Source organism: Eumetopias jubatus, unplaced genomic scaffold (assembly GCF_037043125.1).
Source record: "Eumetopias jubatus isolate StellerSeaLion01/CBP00866 unplaced genomic scaffold, mEumJub1_p1.0 scaffold_12, whole genome shotgun sequence".
NCBI classification, from domain to species: domain Eukaryota; kingdom Metazoa; phylum Chordata; class Mammalia; order Carnivora; family Otariidae; genus Eumetopias; species Eumetopias jubatus.
The window spans coordinates 21,208,466-21,228,261 of record NW_028274818.1 but is presented as its reverse complement, the minus strand read 5'-3'; the positions used below and the strand labels follow the sequence as shown (position 1 = coordinate 21,228,261).

Sequence of the window (19,796 nt, the reverse complement as noted above, 5' to 3'; positions counted from 1 at the left end):
GATAAACTTACCACATTTTTAAACAGAAGTTCTCCTAGTCTACGGTATGGCTTTCATTTCCTTCATGAATACATCCAGGACATACTTACTCCAGGAATAAACTGCTCCCAATTCTTCTAATATAGGTATGTAACACCATCTTGTTTTCCTTCCCCTGGGCTTGGAGCATTTACATATATTTCAACTTGACACTTAAAAATTCTGAATAAATCCTTAAATAATCCTTTCCATTCTTACTATTTTGGCAGATATTCTACCCAACAAAGGTATTTTTTATTCCTTTAATTCTTGAATTCTTGCCTTCTGAGTATAAGAATTTCAAATAACATCAGACACCTCCATTTGCTACTGCTTTTATCCCTTCGTTTCTATAAAAAGACCAGATAGGTCCTTGTGGTTTAATAAAAAATACATATTTGGGTTTTTAATTTTTTTAATTTTTAAGGTTTTTTTTTTTTTTAAGATTTAATTTTAAGTAATCTCTACACCCATTGTGGAGCTTGAACTCACAATCCCCAGTTCAAGAGCTGCACGCTCCACGATCTGAGCTAGCCAGGCACCACCATACTTGGATTTTTTGGTCCCTGGCTCCTAAAACCTTTGGTATTTCCTTAGGGATTCAAGAGTGTTGTTATTCATAGCAAGTCTCTTTCCCCTGTACCTGTGTTTATGGTAATGAAGTGATTCTTGATGTCCCTTAGTGTCAAGAGAGGGGCTGACTATGCTTAAGGAACTTTCAGTTCTCCCCCCATCCCCTATCTTTCACTCCTTAGGGGAGGGGAAGGCCCTGGTGATTGAGTTCAAGCACCAAGGGCAAATGATTTAATCAATCATGCCTAGCAATGACACTTTGATAAAAACTCCTGAATAACAAGGTTTGGGGGGAGCTTCCGAGTTGGTAACAAGATTGATTTGCCGGCTGGATGGTGTACCTGAAGAGAGTATGGAAGTTCTGCACCTAACCTTGTCTAACCTTGCCCTATGCATCTCTTCCATTTGCCTGTTCCTGAGTTGTAGCCTTCATAATAAAGCTGTAATTGTTAAGTATAGTATTTTCCCAAGTTTAATTAGTTTATCTAGCAAATTATTGAACCTGAGGGTAGGTCATGATAACACCCCAAATTGTAGTTGGCCAGGCAGAAGTGCACGTAGTCTGGACACCCCATTTGTGGCGGGTGTCAAAGTAGAGGCAATCTTGTAGGACTGAGCCCTTAACCTGTGGGGTCTGTACTAACTCCAGGTTGTCTGTGTTAGAACGGAATTGAACTGTAGAACACCCAGTTGATATGACAGCATTGGAAAATTGGTTGTTGTTTGCAAAAGCAAACGGTCCTTCTTAAGCCTTCTTGTGAAATCATAACATGTTGTAATTTTTGTACTTTTGTACTTGTAAAATGAGAAACTCTATAATGATAAAAGGCTTATAATAAATTGCAGTAATTATTTTTTAAAGATTTATTTATTTTAGAGGAGGGGAGGGGCAGACTCCCCACTGAGTGTGGAGCCCAACGCAGGGCTAGATACCACAACCCATGAGATCATGACCTGAACAGAAACCAAGAGTCAGATGCCCAACTGACTGAGCCACCCAGGTGCCCTACAGTAATGGTTTTAAACTAATGTGATTTTAATTATAGCTGAAGTATATTTGGGAAACAGACATAAAGGAGAGACATTGTTTAGTCTAAAAGAATGCATGGGCACACATAAATTTGTTTTTACCTTTTCAGATGGGACTATTTAACAGTGATACCAAAGTAAAAATATGACACATTTTTATGAACCATGAATTTTATACCTTGTTCAAAAAATTGGATAAAAGATAAAAGTTTTATCTCTTATAAGCAGGGACCTTGTCTGTATCCTGTGCCCAGTGACTGACATTGTAAAGGATGAATGAAGTAATACAGTAAAACAAAAACAGGAAATGAATATAACACAATATTCACAGAATTTTTAACATACCCAAGACTTTAATGAAACATCAGGCTTTCTCCAGGCTAAATACTGTCATTGTGATAGGCTAAAAAAATGGTCCTTCCCCCAAAATATACAGGTCAAATCCCTGGAACTTGTGAATGTTACCTTATTTGGAAAACTGACTCTTTGCAGATACAATTTAGTGAAGGACCTTGAGATAAGAGCCTCCTGGATTATCCAGGTGTGGACTAAATCTCATCATCAGAGACAGAGGAGAAGGCTATGGGAAGATATGGACAAAGAGTGAAGTGGTGTGGCCACAAGTCAAAGAAGCCAAGGATCACCTGAAGCCACCAGAAGGCAGAAGAAGAAGAAAACGAGTTCTCCTTTATAGTAGCCTCTAGAAGGAACACAGCCCTGCCAGATTTTGGATTTCTAGTTTCCAGAACTGTGAGAAAATAAATTTCTGTTCTTTCAAATCTGTGGTAATTTGTTACAGCAGTCTTAGGATACAATAGCTAACCCTTGAGGGTTCAGAATCATGCTCTTTTTAGAAAAGTTTCTTTGAGGGAGAATTTATGAAGGTTCCCATGTGGCTAAGGTCCACAGGTTGGACCCAGTATGGAGCCTCCCATAAGGGCCATTTCAAGTAGAAGATTTCATAATTTACTGACCTTAGCAGTGTTAAAAAAAAAACAAACAAAACACAACAGGTCCAAAATGGAGTCACTTGTGCTAAGCCCGTCACCAAACTGAGACTTAATACCTAACCTAATTGCAGTTTCAGCCTTTCCCAGGGATATAATATTAATAGGTTAGTTGGGAATTTCCTGGTGAGAAGTAGTGAGGTAATCTGCTTGATAGACCTCTTTCTTCCTGAAAGATAGGTGACATTGCCTGAAATAATCCTTTCATTTGTTTATGATGTCCTTGTCTCACCTCCTCTGCCTTTTAAAGCCTTCCATTTTGTACAACATCGTAGAGCTCCTTGCTATTTGCTAGATGAGATGCTGCCCAATTTATGAATCATTGAATAAAGCCAGTTAGAGCTTCAAATTTACTCAGCTGGATTTTGTTTTTTAACAGTAGCTTTCAACACCAGGCAGGGGATAAACCTGTTTTGAGGTTAAAAAAAAAAAAAAAAAGTATGAGCTTTACTTGACAATTTAAGCAATAAAAAAACAAATTGAAAGAATATCTAAAGATATGTCATTTTTTTTAAAGGATGTTATGCTTTTATTTGACAGAGAGAGAGCACAAGCAGGGGGATCAGCAGGCAGAGGGAGAGGGCGAAGCAGTCTCCCCTCTGAACAGAGAGTCTGATGCAGGGCTCAATCCCAGGACCCTGGGACCATGATCCAGCAGAGGGCAGACGCCCAACCGGCTGAGCCAACCAGGCGCCCCAAGATATGTCAATTCTTTTAATTGATATCATGTTCAATCATGAAAAAAAAAAAGTATAGAACTCATAAGTCTGTATTTAATCATTTATTCTTGATGTACCTGTACTGGCCACCCCCCCATTATGTTCACACCATACACTTAAGTGAACATCCAGCAGGCATACTTGTTAATGTACTATTATAGACATCACAATCATGACCAAGAATCAGCACTTCTGTAGCTACCCAATGAAGCCCAAAGAAATTGAAGGTTATGACTATATTATGCTTAATTCAGACATAACACTTTTGTTTGAAGTACTTTCTTTGGGGATCCCTTTTAAAAAATCTGTCCAGTGAATTCTGTGCTTAACATAGGCCTGTACTATATGAAAATTAAATTGTGACATGATTGTTTCACTTCATAATGGCCTTTATTTTGTAAAACTTTGCAACAGTAAGGTAAAATTTTATTTCAAAACAAAAATAACAGTAAATTTCCTAAATAGCTATCTTTGATTCAAAACAAAACAAAACCCCACAACACTACAGAAAACATCTCTTAAATTTTAAAGTTAATTTTGAATTTATGAAGAATGACTTCACACCTTTTAGGATATTTGTTTTTGCAACTAACTTTCATCCTTTTATGAAGTAATGAAACAACTCACTTGAAAATAGGAAAAAAAACCCGTCAGAAACAGACGTTCTAATTTTGTAATTTGGTAACACGAATATTAAACTTAGCTAGTTGAATATGAAGGATCAAAAAAGGTCTGGATTGGCAGAAGTTTCTGGGAGCATAAAAGATGACAACAGCAGCTAGGCCAACTTTTGAACCTGCGAGAGGTGGGAGAGGAAAAGGAGAAGGTGATTTGAGCCAACTCTCAAAGCAGTATTCAAGTAGAGACCTACCTTCTCATACAAAGATAAAATATAGACAAACTACTCAGGATGCCCCTGAAGAGGTTCGCAACCTCAGGAGAGAGCTGGAAGAGAGAGAGCGAGCTGCTGCAAGAGAAAAAAATAGAGATCGTCCAACACGAGAACATACAACCTCCTCGTCAGTGTCAAAGAAGCCTTGGTTAGACCAGATTCCTGCTGCCAACCTTGATGCAGATGATCCTCTAACAGATGAAGATGAAGATTTTGAAGAGGAGAGTGATGATGATGATACTGCAGCTCTTCTTGCAGAACTAGAAAAAATTAAAAAAGAGCTGAAGAGCAGGCCAGGAAGGAACAAGAACAGAAAGCTGAAGAAGAAAGAATACGTATGGAAAACATTTTGAGTGGAAACCCTCTCCTTAATCTCACTGGCCCATCCCAGCCTCAGGCCAACTTCAAAGTTAAAAGAAGGTGGGATGATGATGTTGTTTTCAAGAACTGTGCAAAAGGTGTAGATGATCAGAAGAAAGACAAAAGATTTGTAAATGATACGCTGCGATCTGAATTTCACAAAAAGTTCATGGAGAAATATATTAAATAGTACAGTTTTATGTGCTTAATTAAAGACAGTAAAATGTAAGAAAAAAAAGGTCTGGATTGTTCTAATAATTGTTTAGAATTTTAAAAATACTATATTTGCCCTTTGCCCTTAACAAATAGATTTCAATGTCCTCAGTAAATAAAGATCTACCCCCCTCAAATAGTGACGCACAAAGGGCTAGCATTACCACGAGTGGCACAATGTTGTCCTTAGCACTCAGCTATTTCCACAGCCATGGCAAAAACCCTTTGGGCTAGTTCAAGTTTTATTTTCTAATTTCATTTTTATTTATAAACACAAATTCTGTTTTCCTTGGAATGAATGTTTTACGTTGGATTACTTTTTTCTTTTAATTCTGGATGTAAAATCTAATAGTCCCACGATTTATATGGGTTCTGGATCAGCAGCCTAATTTTAAGATGACATAGTTAGGCTCTTACTTCACCGACAGAAACACCTGTCTGACCGGAAGTTGTGATGACGCTACCATCTTCATGTAAACATCCCAAGCATTTCGAGTCTTTCTTTCGGACATTTTTTCTTCTCCGTTTCGCCAGAATGTCGGCCACAGTCCCCACGCGCTGTTTCCGCGGGCCTGTGGGCCTTTATGAGCGTCCCTAATCCCTAAAGAAACAGGTGCAGGGCTGGGTCGAGCCCTCGAAGCCAGCAGGTGAGGCGTCGGCTTCGGCCTGGACCGCAGCTTAACCACACGCGTGCCGCACTCCCCCCGACTCCGCCCTGGGACCGCCGGGCGCCCGGTTGGGAGGACTCAGGCGGCCGCGCCGAGGAGACCGGCGGCGCTCGGGCAGCCCGGCGGGGCGGGGAGAGGCGGGCCGGGTCGGCCAGGGGCCGGGCGTGCGGAGGCCCGGCCAGCCGGCGGAGGCGGGCTCTCTCGGGCCGCGGTTGCCGCCCTCTCCGCTCGCCGCCACCCCGGCGCTCGGATCATGTCTTGGCGTCGCGCGGCGCTGCTGGGGACAAGGCTGGTTCGGAGCGGGAGCAGTCCGGCGGGCCGGCTCGGCGGGGCAGCAGGAGCTGCGGCCTCTGGGTACGGGGTGCGGCGGGCAGGACACGGGGGTGGGGGTTGGTGTGGGGCGGAGCCTCGCAGGGGTCTGGATGGAGCGGTGGGCGCGGGCGCTTCTTTCCCCGGCGCCGGGTGGGCCCTCGGAGGGCGGCGGGAGCTCACGAAGGGTGGGGGCGGGTGAATGATGCCTTAAGCGGTCGTGCCTTCTTACGGATCCTGTGACTCTTACGTCGAAAATACGCGAGTCGTGGTACTGGGGGGCTTGGACCCTTCCCCCCCCACCCCACCTAATAAGTTGGGATTTCAGATAAACAGCGATTAATTTTCAGTCTTAGTGTATCTCAGATATTGCACGGATTATACTTAGACTAAACAGTTACTCCCTTTTTATGTGAAGTTCTAATGTAATCGAGCGTTCTGCATTTTTATTTTCTAAACCTGGCAACCCTACCGCAGGAAGTGAAGGGGACGCTTCCTACTAAATGGCCCAGTCTTTGAGGATGGGGACTGTGACTTACCCTGGTAGACGTCACCTCTGGCTAGACCGAGGATTGCTTTCCCTGTGCTTCCCCGCTTCCAGTACCAGGCCTGCGGTGGAGGACCCACTGCCTGGGCTGATGCTGTGCCGCCCTCGGGCCCGAGCCTGTGCTCCATGGTGGTTCTCTGCCAGTTCGAATGTCTGTGCCTGCCACTGTGCATCCATCCCTCTGTCTGGGAGTCTCTTCCTTCCTACGTGGTTTGGTAACTCTGATCAGTACTGCCAGACTGTAGGAACTGCTAATTATCTTTCTATTCTAATCTGGTGATCCACTCAGGAAGGTGCTGACCACGTGGTGTTACCTATTTGACTGACAGGTCCTTGAGCCCCTGACGTGTTTTTCCAATGATGTGTATCCCTGGGGCATTGAGCATTTCGCCTACTTAGTATATAGGAGGCGCTCCATAAATCTCGCATGGCTAATGGGTACATCAGTGTTGAGGTGAAACGTTTCTTGTGCGCTTCTCTGTTGATGTCTCTTTCCTTACTAGGTAATAACTTTTGCCAAGCTCAACCAGAATTGAAGGAGAAAGGTGCTTTCCAGAAACTTTTTCTTTTATTTGGGAGGGTAGGGGGTGATATTTCAGATGCACCTCCTACCTCCTCTCACTGCCCAAGATAACTTGGAGATGAAGGTTCTACTGGAACTCCTGCTTCAATAGTAAATATTGTGGTAGATGGTTTGGGGATGACAGTTAGATGTTGGACCAGAGATGAAAAGGACTTGTTTTCTTAGTTGATAAACCAGATAGGCTGCTGATTTATCACACCAAAAAAAGTTTTTGGGTCCAGGCCATGCCGATTAACATTTTGTTTGTTTGTTTACGCTCCAGGAACTCAGCCTGCTTTTTTCTTAAGGCAGCTTCTGCCCTCCACCTAAGTTGGTTGCAGTCTCCCTAGCATGCTACTCCTAACCCCTTCCTAAGTACACAGGCCCTTTTTGTTTTAAAGATTTCCTTACCGACTATTGGGAAGTAAGGAATAATAGATTGTAAACACTGGGGAGTTCTAATGTTATAATGTTCCCTTGGAGTAGTTCCTGCCTCTAACTCTAATTACTGAAGGTGATGTTTGTTACAGCATCCTTATTCTAAGTGTGTGGGCATGGCTGTGTAGATCAGCCACTCATCATCCAAGGATAAAATGTAAAAAATCCTTTTAATTTTTTTCTTTTAAGTAAGTTCTACACCCAATGTGGGGCTCAAATTCATAGCCCCAAGATCAAGAGTCACATGCTCTACCAACTATGGCCAGCCAGGTGCCCCCAACATTTAAATTTTAAATGCACTCAAAATGAATGAATGAAGTGTTTGCAAGGAAAAGGTTTTCTATCAAAACTTGAATTTGGAACATAATCATAAGGAGACTATTTTTGGAAATATTTGAAACTTCAGTTCTTTATCTTATTCTCTTAATCTTTAGATATTCAAGAAATTCTCTTTTGAAGCCCATATTATTCTGATTCTTTTCTAAGATTTGTAATTTTGCTCTAACTAGTTTGCATCAGGATGCTGTATATGGTTTGAACAATGCAATAGGGCCTGGCTGATCAAGAAAGATAAAGTGGATGGGGAAAAGCTCTAGGGGTAGGCAGAGAGATTCGATGATATAAAACTGGTCAATATTTTAGTGAATATATTCCTGTTACAATGAATGCCTCCTTTTACAAGCTCCCAACAGCTGGGTTTTAGATAATACATACCTACAGGGTCCCTGTAATCAGGAAATTATACTAATAGTGTTATTGAACATTTACTGTGATCAAGGCACTGTTTTGCTTTCTATCAATTCATTTAATCTTCATAAAACCCTTTGAGGTGGGTGTGACTATTATTCCTACTTTACAGATTGGGAAACTTAGAGCTATGAATGTTGTGGTTGACATACCTTAGTTTCCTTAAAATCTTTGAATTTTTGTAGGTTCTCTGTGTCACAGCGTGTTCATGGAGATTTGGCATATTTTAATACGAAAATGGAAACTTTTTTTAAACTAATGGTCAGGTTAAGGTCAGTCATTAGGACAGTCTATTCAAAATTTGGTGTTCGGAAATAAGAGTGTGCCAGGCTTTAAACACAGTAAATGTGGTTTTACCAAATAATTAAGAACATTGGGAGGCTAGAGAAGCATACAGTCCCTTTTGGTTATTTTTGTACTAATAAGTAAAACTTTTTTCTGTTTCATAGGTTTGGATATATATTTGCATATCAGGTTTTCTTCAAATGGATCTCATTTGCTATATTATCATTAATGATTATTTTTAATGTTTAAAGCTGCACTGCCTTTTAAAATCTTTTTAGGATGGGGAACAGCACATCGTCATCTTTGGGGAAGTCAGCAACTGTTCCTGTGAATCAGATTCAAGTGAGTGATGTGGGAGACGTAGGAGAAACCTTTCCTCTGTAGAAAAAGAATTGTGTTTTACACATTTAATATGCTTATTCATTATCCAGCCTGACATAGTTCAGCAAATGAATTACTAAATGTATACTTTAAAATCTGCTATCAAAATAATCCATGTGACAGAAAAGTTCTAGATCATATTGGCAGTCAAAGTTTATGAGATTTATTATTAATGGAGTCTTTACTCCCTCTAAGTTGGGTCTGTGAGGTTAGCTCTTCCTTTCCCTCAGACCTACCTCAGGTCTCCTGTTGATACCAGGCAAGCTGCTCTTAGCCAGGGATGCTGTTTGATGTTGGCCTGGGAAGCTGCTTAACAGCTTTCTCCCCTAACACAGAACTTAGTATGCTGTAGTTACTCTATAAATGATCCTCTCAAGATCAAAAATAGGTCAAAAATAGACCAACTTGCAGACCATGCGCTGCTGGGTACTGTTTTCCTCTCTTTCACTGCAAAACCCAGTTCATTCTGCCTCAGAAAAACTCTCGTATGTTTTTCTTCCCCTGCAGTCTACAAGACATACTCATGTTTTCCTTTCTCTGTTCTTCATCACCAACCACCACCACATGTATAACATTTCTGCCTTTAATTTATTTGGCTAAGAAAGTATTCACTCACAGCTGATGAAAGTAACAGCAATGCTAAAAACCTGTTGTGAGGGAATTCCTTTTTAAAACAAGAATACAAAATGATGAAAATTTAGCAAGGTTGAGCTCAAGAGAAGGTGAGAAGGATTGTTCGAGATACTCTGGCACTGTCATCTTGAGTTTCAGCTCACTTTGGAATCTCTTCATCAGTGTTTTTACTGCATATCAGCACCCGGGATGCTCAGCTCTCTCTACACGATGGTCTCAGTGTGCCTATAACCTGAGAGGTGGCATGGTGGAGGAAAGAGTGCTGGCTTTGGTGTTGGGACAGGTTGCGTTAAATCCTAGTGTTGTGAACTTCTCAGCCTCAATTTTCTCATCTATAAAATGGATTCGTTCATACATCTCTGGTATGGCTGGCTTTCTCCGAGACAGACTTCTATACTGAATATTATGAGTAATTAGAAGAGAAAGCATAAAAATAGACCAACTTGCAGAGAGCTAGACTGTGCCTTAAAACCCTTCTGACACCCAAGGATGGATGTAACTTTAGAATTACTTTGCCTGGGTACTCTACTTTCTGATTTTTGGCTTTCATCTTGAAGGTGTTGCTTATGACCCACATAAGAACAACTTAAGACAGATGCTTGGGTGCTACTTATCTATTCAGAATCTCTTGAAGGACCTGGACATTCATATACTCAGAAACAAAAAAGAAAACAAATTTTACAAGCAATGCAGATGCATAGCAAAATCATAGTCTTTGTGATAAAGGCCTGGAGAGTAGTTTCCAAACCGGGTTGATAATAGAATCATCTGGGAAGTTAAAAAAAAAAAAAAAAAAAAGTTTCTGACTTCTGTCTGAAACCACCCCCCCTTTTTTTTTTTAAGATTTTATTTGTTTGAGACAGAGATACAGAGAGAGAAGGAACACAAGCAGGGGGAGTGGGAGAAGCAGGCTTCCTGCTGATCAGGGAGCCCGCCGTAGGGCTTGATCCCAGGACCCTGGGATCATGACCTGAGCCGAAGGCAGACACTTAACTATCTGAGCCACCCAGGCGCCCTGCCTGAAATCCTTTGAATCAGCATTTCTGGTAGTAGCTTTTCCAGGAACAACAATATAAGAATGCCTTAGCAATACTGTAATGACAATGACAGTTTTTTTTAACTATAAAGATATATAGGAAGGAGTGGAAGTTGAGGGGGTAAGCTGTTGTCTATACCTGGATCAGTGACAGCCTTACATGTTAAACAGAAATCATATATCAGTCCTCACCATTAAAAGTTAAGGAAGGTAAGGAGTTAACTCCTAAACACCTACTGATTATTTAAGAGGCAATATAACAGAGTTTAAGTGCCTGGACTGTAGAATCAGACTTGCCTGGGCTCAAATCTCAGCTTTCCAGTTCTTATTAGTACTATGAGTAAGTCACTTATTTTCTTCTGTGTCTCACTTCCCCATTTGTAGAGTAGAGATAATAAGACCTATCTCAGGATTACAGTGAGGTTTACATGAGCTAGTAAAGGTCAGATGTGAAGAATTGTGTCTGGCACACAGAGATGTTTGCTGTATATGAATTGACTGTGATTATTGTTATCACTTCATGCCAACTTTGCATCTGTTCTATCCTTTTTTCCTAAAAACATCCCTTATGAGAAAATAGCTGATGGAGACTTAGTTTGAACACTGAATCATGAGACTTCAGAATCCATCCTGTTTCCACTATAATAATGATTTCTTTCCAGAAGGTAATGTCTAGAATTAAAGAAAAAATTTTGTTTGTTTGTTTGACTTCAGGAAACAATTTCTGATAATTGTGTGGTGATTTTCTCAAAAACATCTTGTTCTTACTGTACAATGGCAAAAAAACTTTTCCATGACATGAATGTTAAGTATAAAGTGGTGGAATTGGACATGCTTGAATATGGAAGTCAATTTCAAGATGCTCTCTACAAAATGACTGGTGAAAAAACTGTAAGTGTATCCTCTATGGTGCTTTTCCTCCAAATAGGTGGTACCTGGGTCACGTAGAGCCTAGACGCTTACATAAAGGGAGCCAGGCATTCTCTCTGTCTCATCCTCTGAGAATCTTTTTTGGATAAAGAAATGGCAGATCTGGGAACAAAATTCAGAGACTGGGAAACAGCAGAATTCATTCATTTTATTTTTATTCTTGCCATATGTGTGTGCGTGCGTGTATGTGTGTGTGTTTTGACTAGGAGAGTGGGGTGATGGTGTTGTCATGGGTGTTTGTCTGTGAATCTTTAAGATCCTCCTGTAGCTCTTCTCAAGATGAAATCCTTCCTCCCTTTACTTCAACAGTACAGACCATGGGTCAGTCTCCAGTTACTGTGCTAATAGGAGTGCTTTAGTTCTTCATGTTTTTAGATTCCTGAAATTTGTCCAACCATATGCATTTTTTCAGTGAAATGCATTATTGGGAAAATATATAATGTTGCCATTTTCCTTCTTGTTTTAATGTGCATGGAAGATGTTTATAAACAATAATTACAGACTGTGTTATTTTACCTTTTATATGCCATAGCAATTAGAAGGAAAGGCTTGAGTGTCAGATTGCCCTGGATTTAAATCCTACCTCTGTCATTTGCTGTCATTGTGATTTTGGACAAGTTCCTGTGCCTCATTTCCCTCCAAAATAAGGCTAAAATTAGTACCTACCCCAAGAGTTGTAAAGATTTAAGTACTTTGTGAAAGAGCTTAGTCTGGTGCCTGGCCCATAAAAGTACCCAGAGTATGAGCATCTATTACTATTATGTGAAAGGTCTTAATACTTCCGACAATAGAGTGACAGCTAATCTTTTGTTTATCCAACAGGTACCAAGAATATTTATCAATGGAACTTTTATTGGAGGTGCAACTGACACTCATAGGCTTCACAAAGAAGGGAAATTGCTTCCACTAGTTCATCAGTGTTATTTAAAAAAAAAGTAAGAGAAAAGAATTTTAGTTATGTAGGTGCTTATAACCTTGCTGGTAAAATGTCAGTGATTGAAAGTGATAATGCCTTTTAAATGTTTGAGGATGTTTTAAATATGTAAATTATCTTGCTGAAAAAGTTGTAAAACTAATAATAAATTGCTGTGGAAATCTCTTCTTCCTACTTGCCAATTCTTGACCAAAGGAGATGATATTTAAAACTACAGGAGTGAAATTGTATCAAAAGATAAGCAAAGAATGTTTTATTAATAATTCATATATGAATTTCACAACCATGAGCTAGAAGGTAAGCATTTGGGATTATTTATTCTGTGTAATATTCAGAAGGAGCTGACTCCTTACCATATTTTATGGCTTTTAGTGGTGAGGACTGATTTGTGATTTCTCTTTAAAATGGAAGGTTCTGGGCGCCTGGGTGGCTCAGTTGGTTAAGCGACTGCCTTCGGCTCAGGTCATGATCCTGGAGTCCCAGGATCGAGCCCCACATCGGTCTCCCTGCTCAGTGGGGAGTCTGCTTCTCCCTCTGACCCTCCCCCCTCTCGTGTTTTCTCTCTCTCATTCTCTCTCTCAAATAAATAAATAAAATCTTTAAAATAAATAAATAAATAAAATGGAAGGTTGTCCCAGATAGAGTTGTCAACTCAGTAGGGATATCCTTGTACTGTATTGTGACAAATCTTCACACTTTGTACTTCTAGAGTGAGAGAAGTATATTAAATTTGTAGGATGGAATGAAATTTATTTCAGAGGAACCAAATCACTCCTTTAATGTCTTAGTAGTTCCAGAGAATGGAACTAACTGTACGTAAGGGGCAGAAATTAAAAGGAGGAAGATTTCAGCATTGTATGAAGATGAACTTTTGAAATAGTTCAGAAATGTACTTGAATTTTATTGTGAGGTGGAAAGTTCTGCTTTCCAAAATGTGTCAAAAGGCTGTTGGAAACATTCCATAAGAGATCCAAGTATTGGGTGGGAGGTTAGACTGTCCTTAATTTCTGATGTAGATATTCTTCAATTCTGTGACTGATTCAAACTGATCTTTTTTCAGATAAACTTAGCAAGCAAGATTTATTCTATAGGAAGTCTTATTTTAGAAAAATTAAAAATAGGGGCGCCTGGGTGTCTCAGTTGGTTAAGCGTCTGCCTTCGGCTCGGGTCATGATCCCGGGGTCCTGGGATCGAGTCCTGCATTGGGCTCCCTGCTCAATGGGGGGCCTGCTTCTCCCTCTTCCTCTGCTGCTCCCCCTGCTTGTGCTTTCTCACTCTCTGTCAGATAAATAAAATCTTAAAAAAATAGAATAATTAAAAATATTTTGGATACTTGATTAATCACATCCCTATTTCAAACTTGTTATCAACAAGAATTTTTTAAGTGCACTTTCTAGGAAGCATTTTCGTAGCTGATCCCACAGAGTCACTAGGGCAGATTGCCAGATGCTAGGAAGAGAAAACTTCCTCAAAGGTGGAAGGACAATGCATTTTAAGTGAAGTGCTTCTGCTTTCTGGTCAAGATGGACCAAGGAATCGGGGACAGTTCTGCAGGAGACAGCTGGTGGCTTTTTTGGCCATATACCATCAGTGGTGCTTCATACATGGATTTATTAAACTGCCATTAGGAGACCTTGATAAAGCAAGAATTTGAATTATTTCATTCTCATGTGGTAAATTAGAACACTGGAATGGAACAGAATGGCATGTCCTTTAGTCCTTTATCTTGCATTGTGCCAATGAGAAATTTTAGATGCTTGCTATGTTCTCTCTTCCATCTGGATGTTCCTCCTATGTCCTTTTATAATAAACTTGTAATCTAATAAGTAAAATGTTTCTCTGAGATTGTGAGCCATTCTAGCAAATCAGTCATTGCAGGGTCCTTGGAACCCTTAATCTATAGCTGGTCAGAGTAACAGGTGACAACCTGGATTTCAGATTGGTGCCTGAAGCAGTGTTTGAGGGGCAGTCTTGTAGGACTCACCAGCTGCCCTGACATGCCCATCCCAGATAACCAATACTTACTTACTTTTAACTGAAAGGAGCTAGTTACAAAGCCTAGGGTTAAGGGGGAGGGATTTGAATAGGGACTAAACAAACCACCAAATCCTCAGTGAAAGAAAATCATCCCTAGTACTTAAACAGTGATTAATACATATTAGATCAAGACAGAAAAGTGTTCAAAACACAGATCACACACTTAACACCTACCCGTAGGTAGGTGAATCTCTTGGAACGATAAATTCCTTTTTATAAAATACGGATACCATCTTCCTTAGTGTTTATTTTGGGAAATGGAAATAATGTAAATCACACCGCATGGTCCTTAGCATGGACAGTAGACTTCAGTATGTAATGGCTGTTATAATCACAATGGCTCAGAAGTATGTATGGTTTTCTTGTGGACCCATCAGGATTTTCCAGCATCCTAGTTAAGATTTTAGAGGAGTAGATTTCCATTACTTCTCTATTCGCATGTCTTAGCTTGGGCTCTTAGAGCAAATTACCATAGACTGGATGGTTTGGACAAGAAGTATCTATTTCTCAAATTTCTGGAGGCTGGGAAGGCCAAGATCAGGGTGCCCACTAATTTGGTTTTTGGTGTAAACCCGCTTCCTGGTTTGCAGATGGCCATCTTCTGTGTCTCCACGTGGCAGCAGAGAGAGAAAGCAAGCCCTGTTGTCTCTTCTTACAAAGGCACTAAACCATCACGGGGGCTCCACCCTCACAACCTAATTACCTTCCTCATGGCCCTATCATCAAATACCATCACACTAGAAATCAGGGTTTAACATACAAACTTTGGGGAGACAATTTACTCCGTAACACTGTATTTTACAGCTTGATAAAAGTATCATACAGATCTAAGGCAAAACTAGGTGTAAGTTGTCTCAGCAGCTATTTTTCTAGAACCAAAGGCTAGAAAGAAGAGAATGGTGATGTTTAAGAAAAGGTAATATTACCTTTTTTTTCAGTCTATTTAATTTTTAATGTTGAGATTTGGAAGATAAACTTTATTGTAGCCTACTAATATTAAAAAATGGATCGTTTCTCATTTAATCACTAATCATTTTATCCTTGAATTGACAAAATATCTAATAGGGAAGCTAAAAAGCTGTTGAGAAAAAAATTGGTCTTTTGTCTAAATGGATCTGGATTTACTAATATTAAAAATACTATTTGAACAAGGGGCACCTGGGTGGCTCAGTTGGTTAAGCGACTGCCTTCAGCTCAGTTCATGATTCTGGAGTCCCGGGATCGAGTCCCGCATCGGGCTCCCTGCTCAGCGGGGAGTCTGCTTCTCCCTCTGATCCTCCTCCCTCTCATGCTCTCTGTCTCTCATTCTTTCTCTCTCAAATGAATAAAATCTTAAAAAAAAAAAAAAAACTATTTGAACAATAGTTTTAAAGTCAATATTAAATAGGTTTAATATTGTTAAATGTTTTTTTAAACTTTTTTTTAAAGATTTTATTTATTTATTTGAGAGAGAGAGAATGAGAGAGAGCACGAGAGGGAGTAGGGTCAGAGGGAGAAGCAGACTCCCTGCTGAGCAGGGAGCCCGATGCAGGACTCGATCCCAGGACTCCAGGATCATGACCTGAGCCGAAGGCAGTTGCTTAACCAACTGAGCCACCCAGGCGCCGTTTTTTTAAACTTTTTAAAAAAAAAAATTGAGAGAGTAAGCGGGGGGGGGGGGAGGCAGGAGATAGAATCCTGAAGCAGACTCCCTATTGAGCAGGGAGCCCAGCGTGGGGCTCGATCCGAGGACCCTGAGATCATGACCTGAGCCGAAATCAAGAGTGGGCTGCTTAACCAACTGAGCCACCCGGGCACCCCCTACTGTTAAACATTTTTTAAGTCTGGTTTTCTTCATCCATGAAGAATGCATAATTTGTGATCTTACTTTCTCCATACAACTGCTGTCATCTTTAAATAGAGAACTATAAAATCAACCAAATGTTCAAAGTTTTGGTAGGTATATTCTGATGTAACTTGCTTTTACTCTTTTGTATAACCTATATGCTCAGATCTTAGAGGTTTTCGTAAGTTTTATGGGAGTTCAGAGAGAAAAGAGGAATGTCTGCATTGGCACTAAAACTTTGTTTACATAATTGATTTTTGGTGTTAACATCACTTCCCAAAGGTAACTTTTGAGTAATTTCTTCACAAAAGAATCCTGTTATAAAACTCTTTTTAAGAATGTGCATTTTGGTTAAATCCAGAAATCCACTGGGAGAGATTCCTCAACCACATGTATTTTTTTTTTTTAAAGATTTTATTTATTTATTTGACAGAGAAAGACACAGCAAGAGAGAGAACACAAGCGGGGGAATGGGAGAGGGAGAAGCAGGCTTCCCGCAGAGCAGGGGGCCCGATGTGAGGCTCGATCCCAGGACCCTGGGACCACGACCTGAGGCAAAGGCAGAGGCTTAACGACTGAACCACGCAGGCGCCACACACGTATTTTAAACATATATAACTAAACTAGAAGGCATTATAAGGCTAATGTTAATTATCAAACTAATTTCGGGCGCCTGGGTGGCTCAGTCGTTAAGCATCTGCCTTCAGCTCAGGTCATGATCCCAGGGTCCTGGGATCGAGTCCCACATCGGGCTCCCCACTCAGCAGGAGGCCTGCTTCTCCCCCTCCCACTCCCCCTGCTTGTGTTCCCTCTCTCGCTGTGTCTCTGTCCAATAAATAGTCTTTAAAAAAAAATTATCAAACTAGTTTCATCTTATTGAAATATTAGATTACTAAGAGCCTCAGATTCTATAAGGCATATTATAACCTTAAAATTCTTATTTCTTTAAAGAAACGAAGACCATTATTTGATGTGCATAGAGTTTATTTGGTGTATCTATCAATTTCTACAATAATACAATTTGATCAGAAGCAGTTCCCATAATGTGCATCTGCACCCCATGTCTACAGTGATGTATTCAGTATGGTATTTTGCAAGGCTAGAAAAGGAGAGAAAGTCAAGATTTCACAGTATCGGTGAAAACTTTTATCATGAAATAAATTTAATTCATTAGTATTTCATCCATTTTCTACCAGAAAACATCAAAATTACATTGTTAAGTATATTATTTACAGTGAAAACATGGAAGACTCAACAAAGCATCAGTAAGTTTATCAACAGACCTAAGAACCCCCCCTTTTGCAGGGTCCCTTCCTTTGAAATGAAACTTGTATAAATAAAACTTTGTATTCTTAAGCACCAGCTTGACAATTTAAAGTTTTCTTTCAGTTTTATAAAATATTCCTGCTTTGAAAGGCAACGTGAATGTAAAAATGTGAATGTAATTAAATGACGGGCCTGGTTTTTATTGCAACAATCACAATGTTTTACAACTATATTCACTTCATTGAACGAATCTGCTTATAGATTTGAAACAAAGTATTTGCCTTTTGTCTTGAAAAATTCCCTCAAAAAAGTAATCATTTTTGAAACTGTACAACTGTGTTTTTCATTCATAGTGTTTAAATATGCAGCTTGGTCCTTGGAGATTATGTTATACAAAGTCCAGCTTCTTGGATAACTTGTTATACCAAACAAAAAAACCTTAAACTACCACAAAATATTACTGATGTTAAGTCTTGTATGTAGAATGTATCAGTGTACCCAGATTATCCTGTAAATGGGTGCTTAAACTACTAATGTACTATCAGGTTTTAAAACTTAACAGTTAAATTTCCATTATGTAAAAATGAAAGCTCTAAAAGACCCTTTGAGTTCTGTACTTCAGAAACACTAACACTATTAAGGCATTACTTAATGAACAGACGCTATCGAAAGTAACTAGTATGCCTGTTGGAGAGTTAGTCATATTTTAAGGCAGTCAGAAGATTCATTTTTTTCACTTTAAGGCTCTTGCATACTTATATTTTATTCTATGCAGGCATTATTCTGTGTAATTTAAATATTCAGTAAGTGGTCAGTTATGGAAATCAAAGCCTTTATATAAAACAAATGGACAGTTTTTTAGAACTAGATTATAACCTCTCCCCTAACCAACTTTTTTAAAAAGATGATTTCATGTATCTCATCCCTTTAGAGAACTTCTTCATTATCAGAAGCTGACATAAAGGAAGAAAATATAACTCAAATGCATTGCAGAAATGTTGTCTACTCACACCAAACCACATTATCTATAGTCCGTATTTAAAATAATAGTACAACAAAAACATTTGATTACTATTCGTTAGTTGTATAATATTTTAAACTTAATTTGGCTGTATATGAATTCTAAAGTTTACACTGCAAATAAAGCCCAGTAAGTATTTAAACGAAAGTTTCAATATTCTATCGATTATATGTGGTAATGATATATAAAATAGCAAGGCTTTACCTCATTTACTACCCTCAACAATCCAAGTGTTCATTAAGTGAAACCAGCAAAAATGTAGCTAACTTACTGTTTCTTTTGTTCAGTTTTCTGATAACTTCTAAAAGTATAGAAATCCAAATATATTTTAAAATTCAGTATGACTTATGTTCATAAAATTAATATGACACATGGTGGTGCTAAATTAAAAAAAAGCAAAGGGAAAAATCTCTTTAGGCTCAGAAACAGCTTTTGTATATTTTCATTGTATTTATAAAATTCATAATCATTGAAAATAATCACCTTAATTTCAGTAATAAGAATTTTGCAATGCAACTCCTCTAGTTTATGTCTCTACCAATTTCTAATATAGAATTTGATACTTTCATGGTTTAGGAAAATGTGTTATTTATTATAATTTTATTCAAACGGTATGCTTAAGTACATGAAAAAATATTGCAATAGAATTTTAAAATTAACTTTATAATTTTTTAAAAGCAAATAACTTACCAATTAAAAAAATGTTAAATGTGAATACAAGTTATTTACAAGATCCTGTACACCACAAACGATGTATATATAAGCTCAGTGAAGTACTTAGTAGATGAAAGATTTGAAAGTCGTTTTTATATGGAAATATGAGCATGATGCTCATGATGCTATTTTCTGAGTATTCAGTTAATTATTTTTCTAAGAGTGCTTTTTCTAAGAGCAAAGTAGATCCAGAGTTGCAAACAAAGGCTAAATAATCTTACTTAAAGGCCACAAAATTTTTGCAACCATCTAACGTAAAAAGTATACAATGTAATTTGATTTGGGGAGAAAATATATTAATCCAATTATTGTTCCAAGAGACCTGCCCATTATTAGTTTGAAAAAATATGATCTTAAATCTGTATGGAACAAATGGAAATCTGCAAAGAAATTCATCCCAACCCTAAATATGGGTGATTTTCCTGTCATTCATTTTATTATTGAGGTAAGAGCAGGACTAGAAACAGAAGACAAAAATGTCAGAATAAAGTAATTTTAAGAAAAAGGAAAAAAAAAACAAGGTATAATCTTCGAACAAATAAGATTAGGAAGCGGATAACAGGGAAATGCTAAATAAAATCTGTACAGTAAATATAACTGAATTCATACCTTTTTTTCTAATTCTTCCTTGTGCATGTTTATATTGAGGCTA

General features: G+C 38.9%; 1 protein-coding gene and 1 pseudogene across 1 annotated transcript; both read left to right on the top strand.

Moving 5' to 3' along the window:
* Positions 1 to 4,092: 4,092 nt before the first annotated feature.
* On the top strand, positions 4,093 to 4,807 carry LOC114210402 (spliceosome-associated protein CWC15 homolog pseudogene; annotated as a pseudogene).
* Positions 4,808 to 5,664: 857 nt separating this feature from the next.
* Positions 5,665 to 12,449, top strand: GLRX2 (glutaredoxin 2). Its single transcript, XM_028104672.2, has 4 exons — positions 5,665 to 5,833; positions 8,646 to 8,709; positions 11,132 to 11,308; positions 12,170 to 12,449. The coding sequence occupies exons 1-4, from the start codon at positions 5,733 to 5,735 to the stop codon at positions 12,284 to 12,286; spliced, it is 459 nt and encodes a 152-aa protein (XP_027960473.1). The 5' UTR covers positions 5,665 to 5,732; the 3' UTR covers positions 12,287 to 12,449.
* Positions 12,450 to 19,796: the final 7,347 nt, after the last annotated feature.

Excerpts from the sequence above, each read along its gene's own strand:
- GLRX2 (XM_028104672.2), top strand. The coding sequence starts at position 5,733 with ATGTCTTGGCGTCGCGCGGCGCTGCTGGGGACAAGGCTGGTTCGGAGC. Across the intron at positions 5,834-8,645 it reads GCAGGAGCTGCGGCCTCTGG|GATGGGGAACAGCACATCGT; the intron begins GTACGGGGTGCG and ends AAATCTTTTTAG. Across the intron at positions 8,710-11,131 it reads TTCCTGTGAATCAGATTCAA|GAAACAATTTCTGATAATTG; the intron begins GTGAGTGATGTG and ends GTTTGACTTCAG.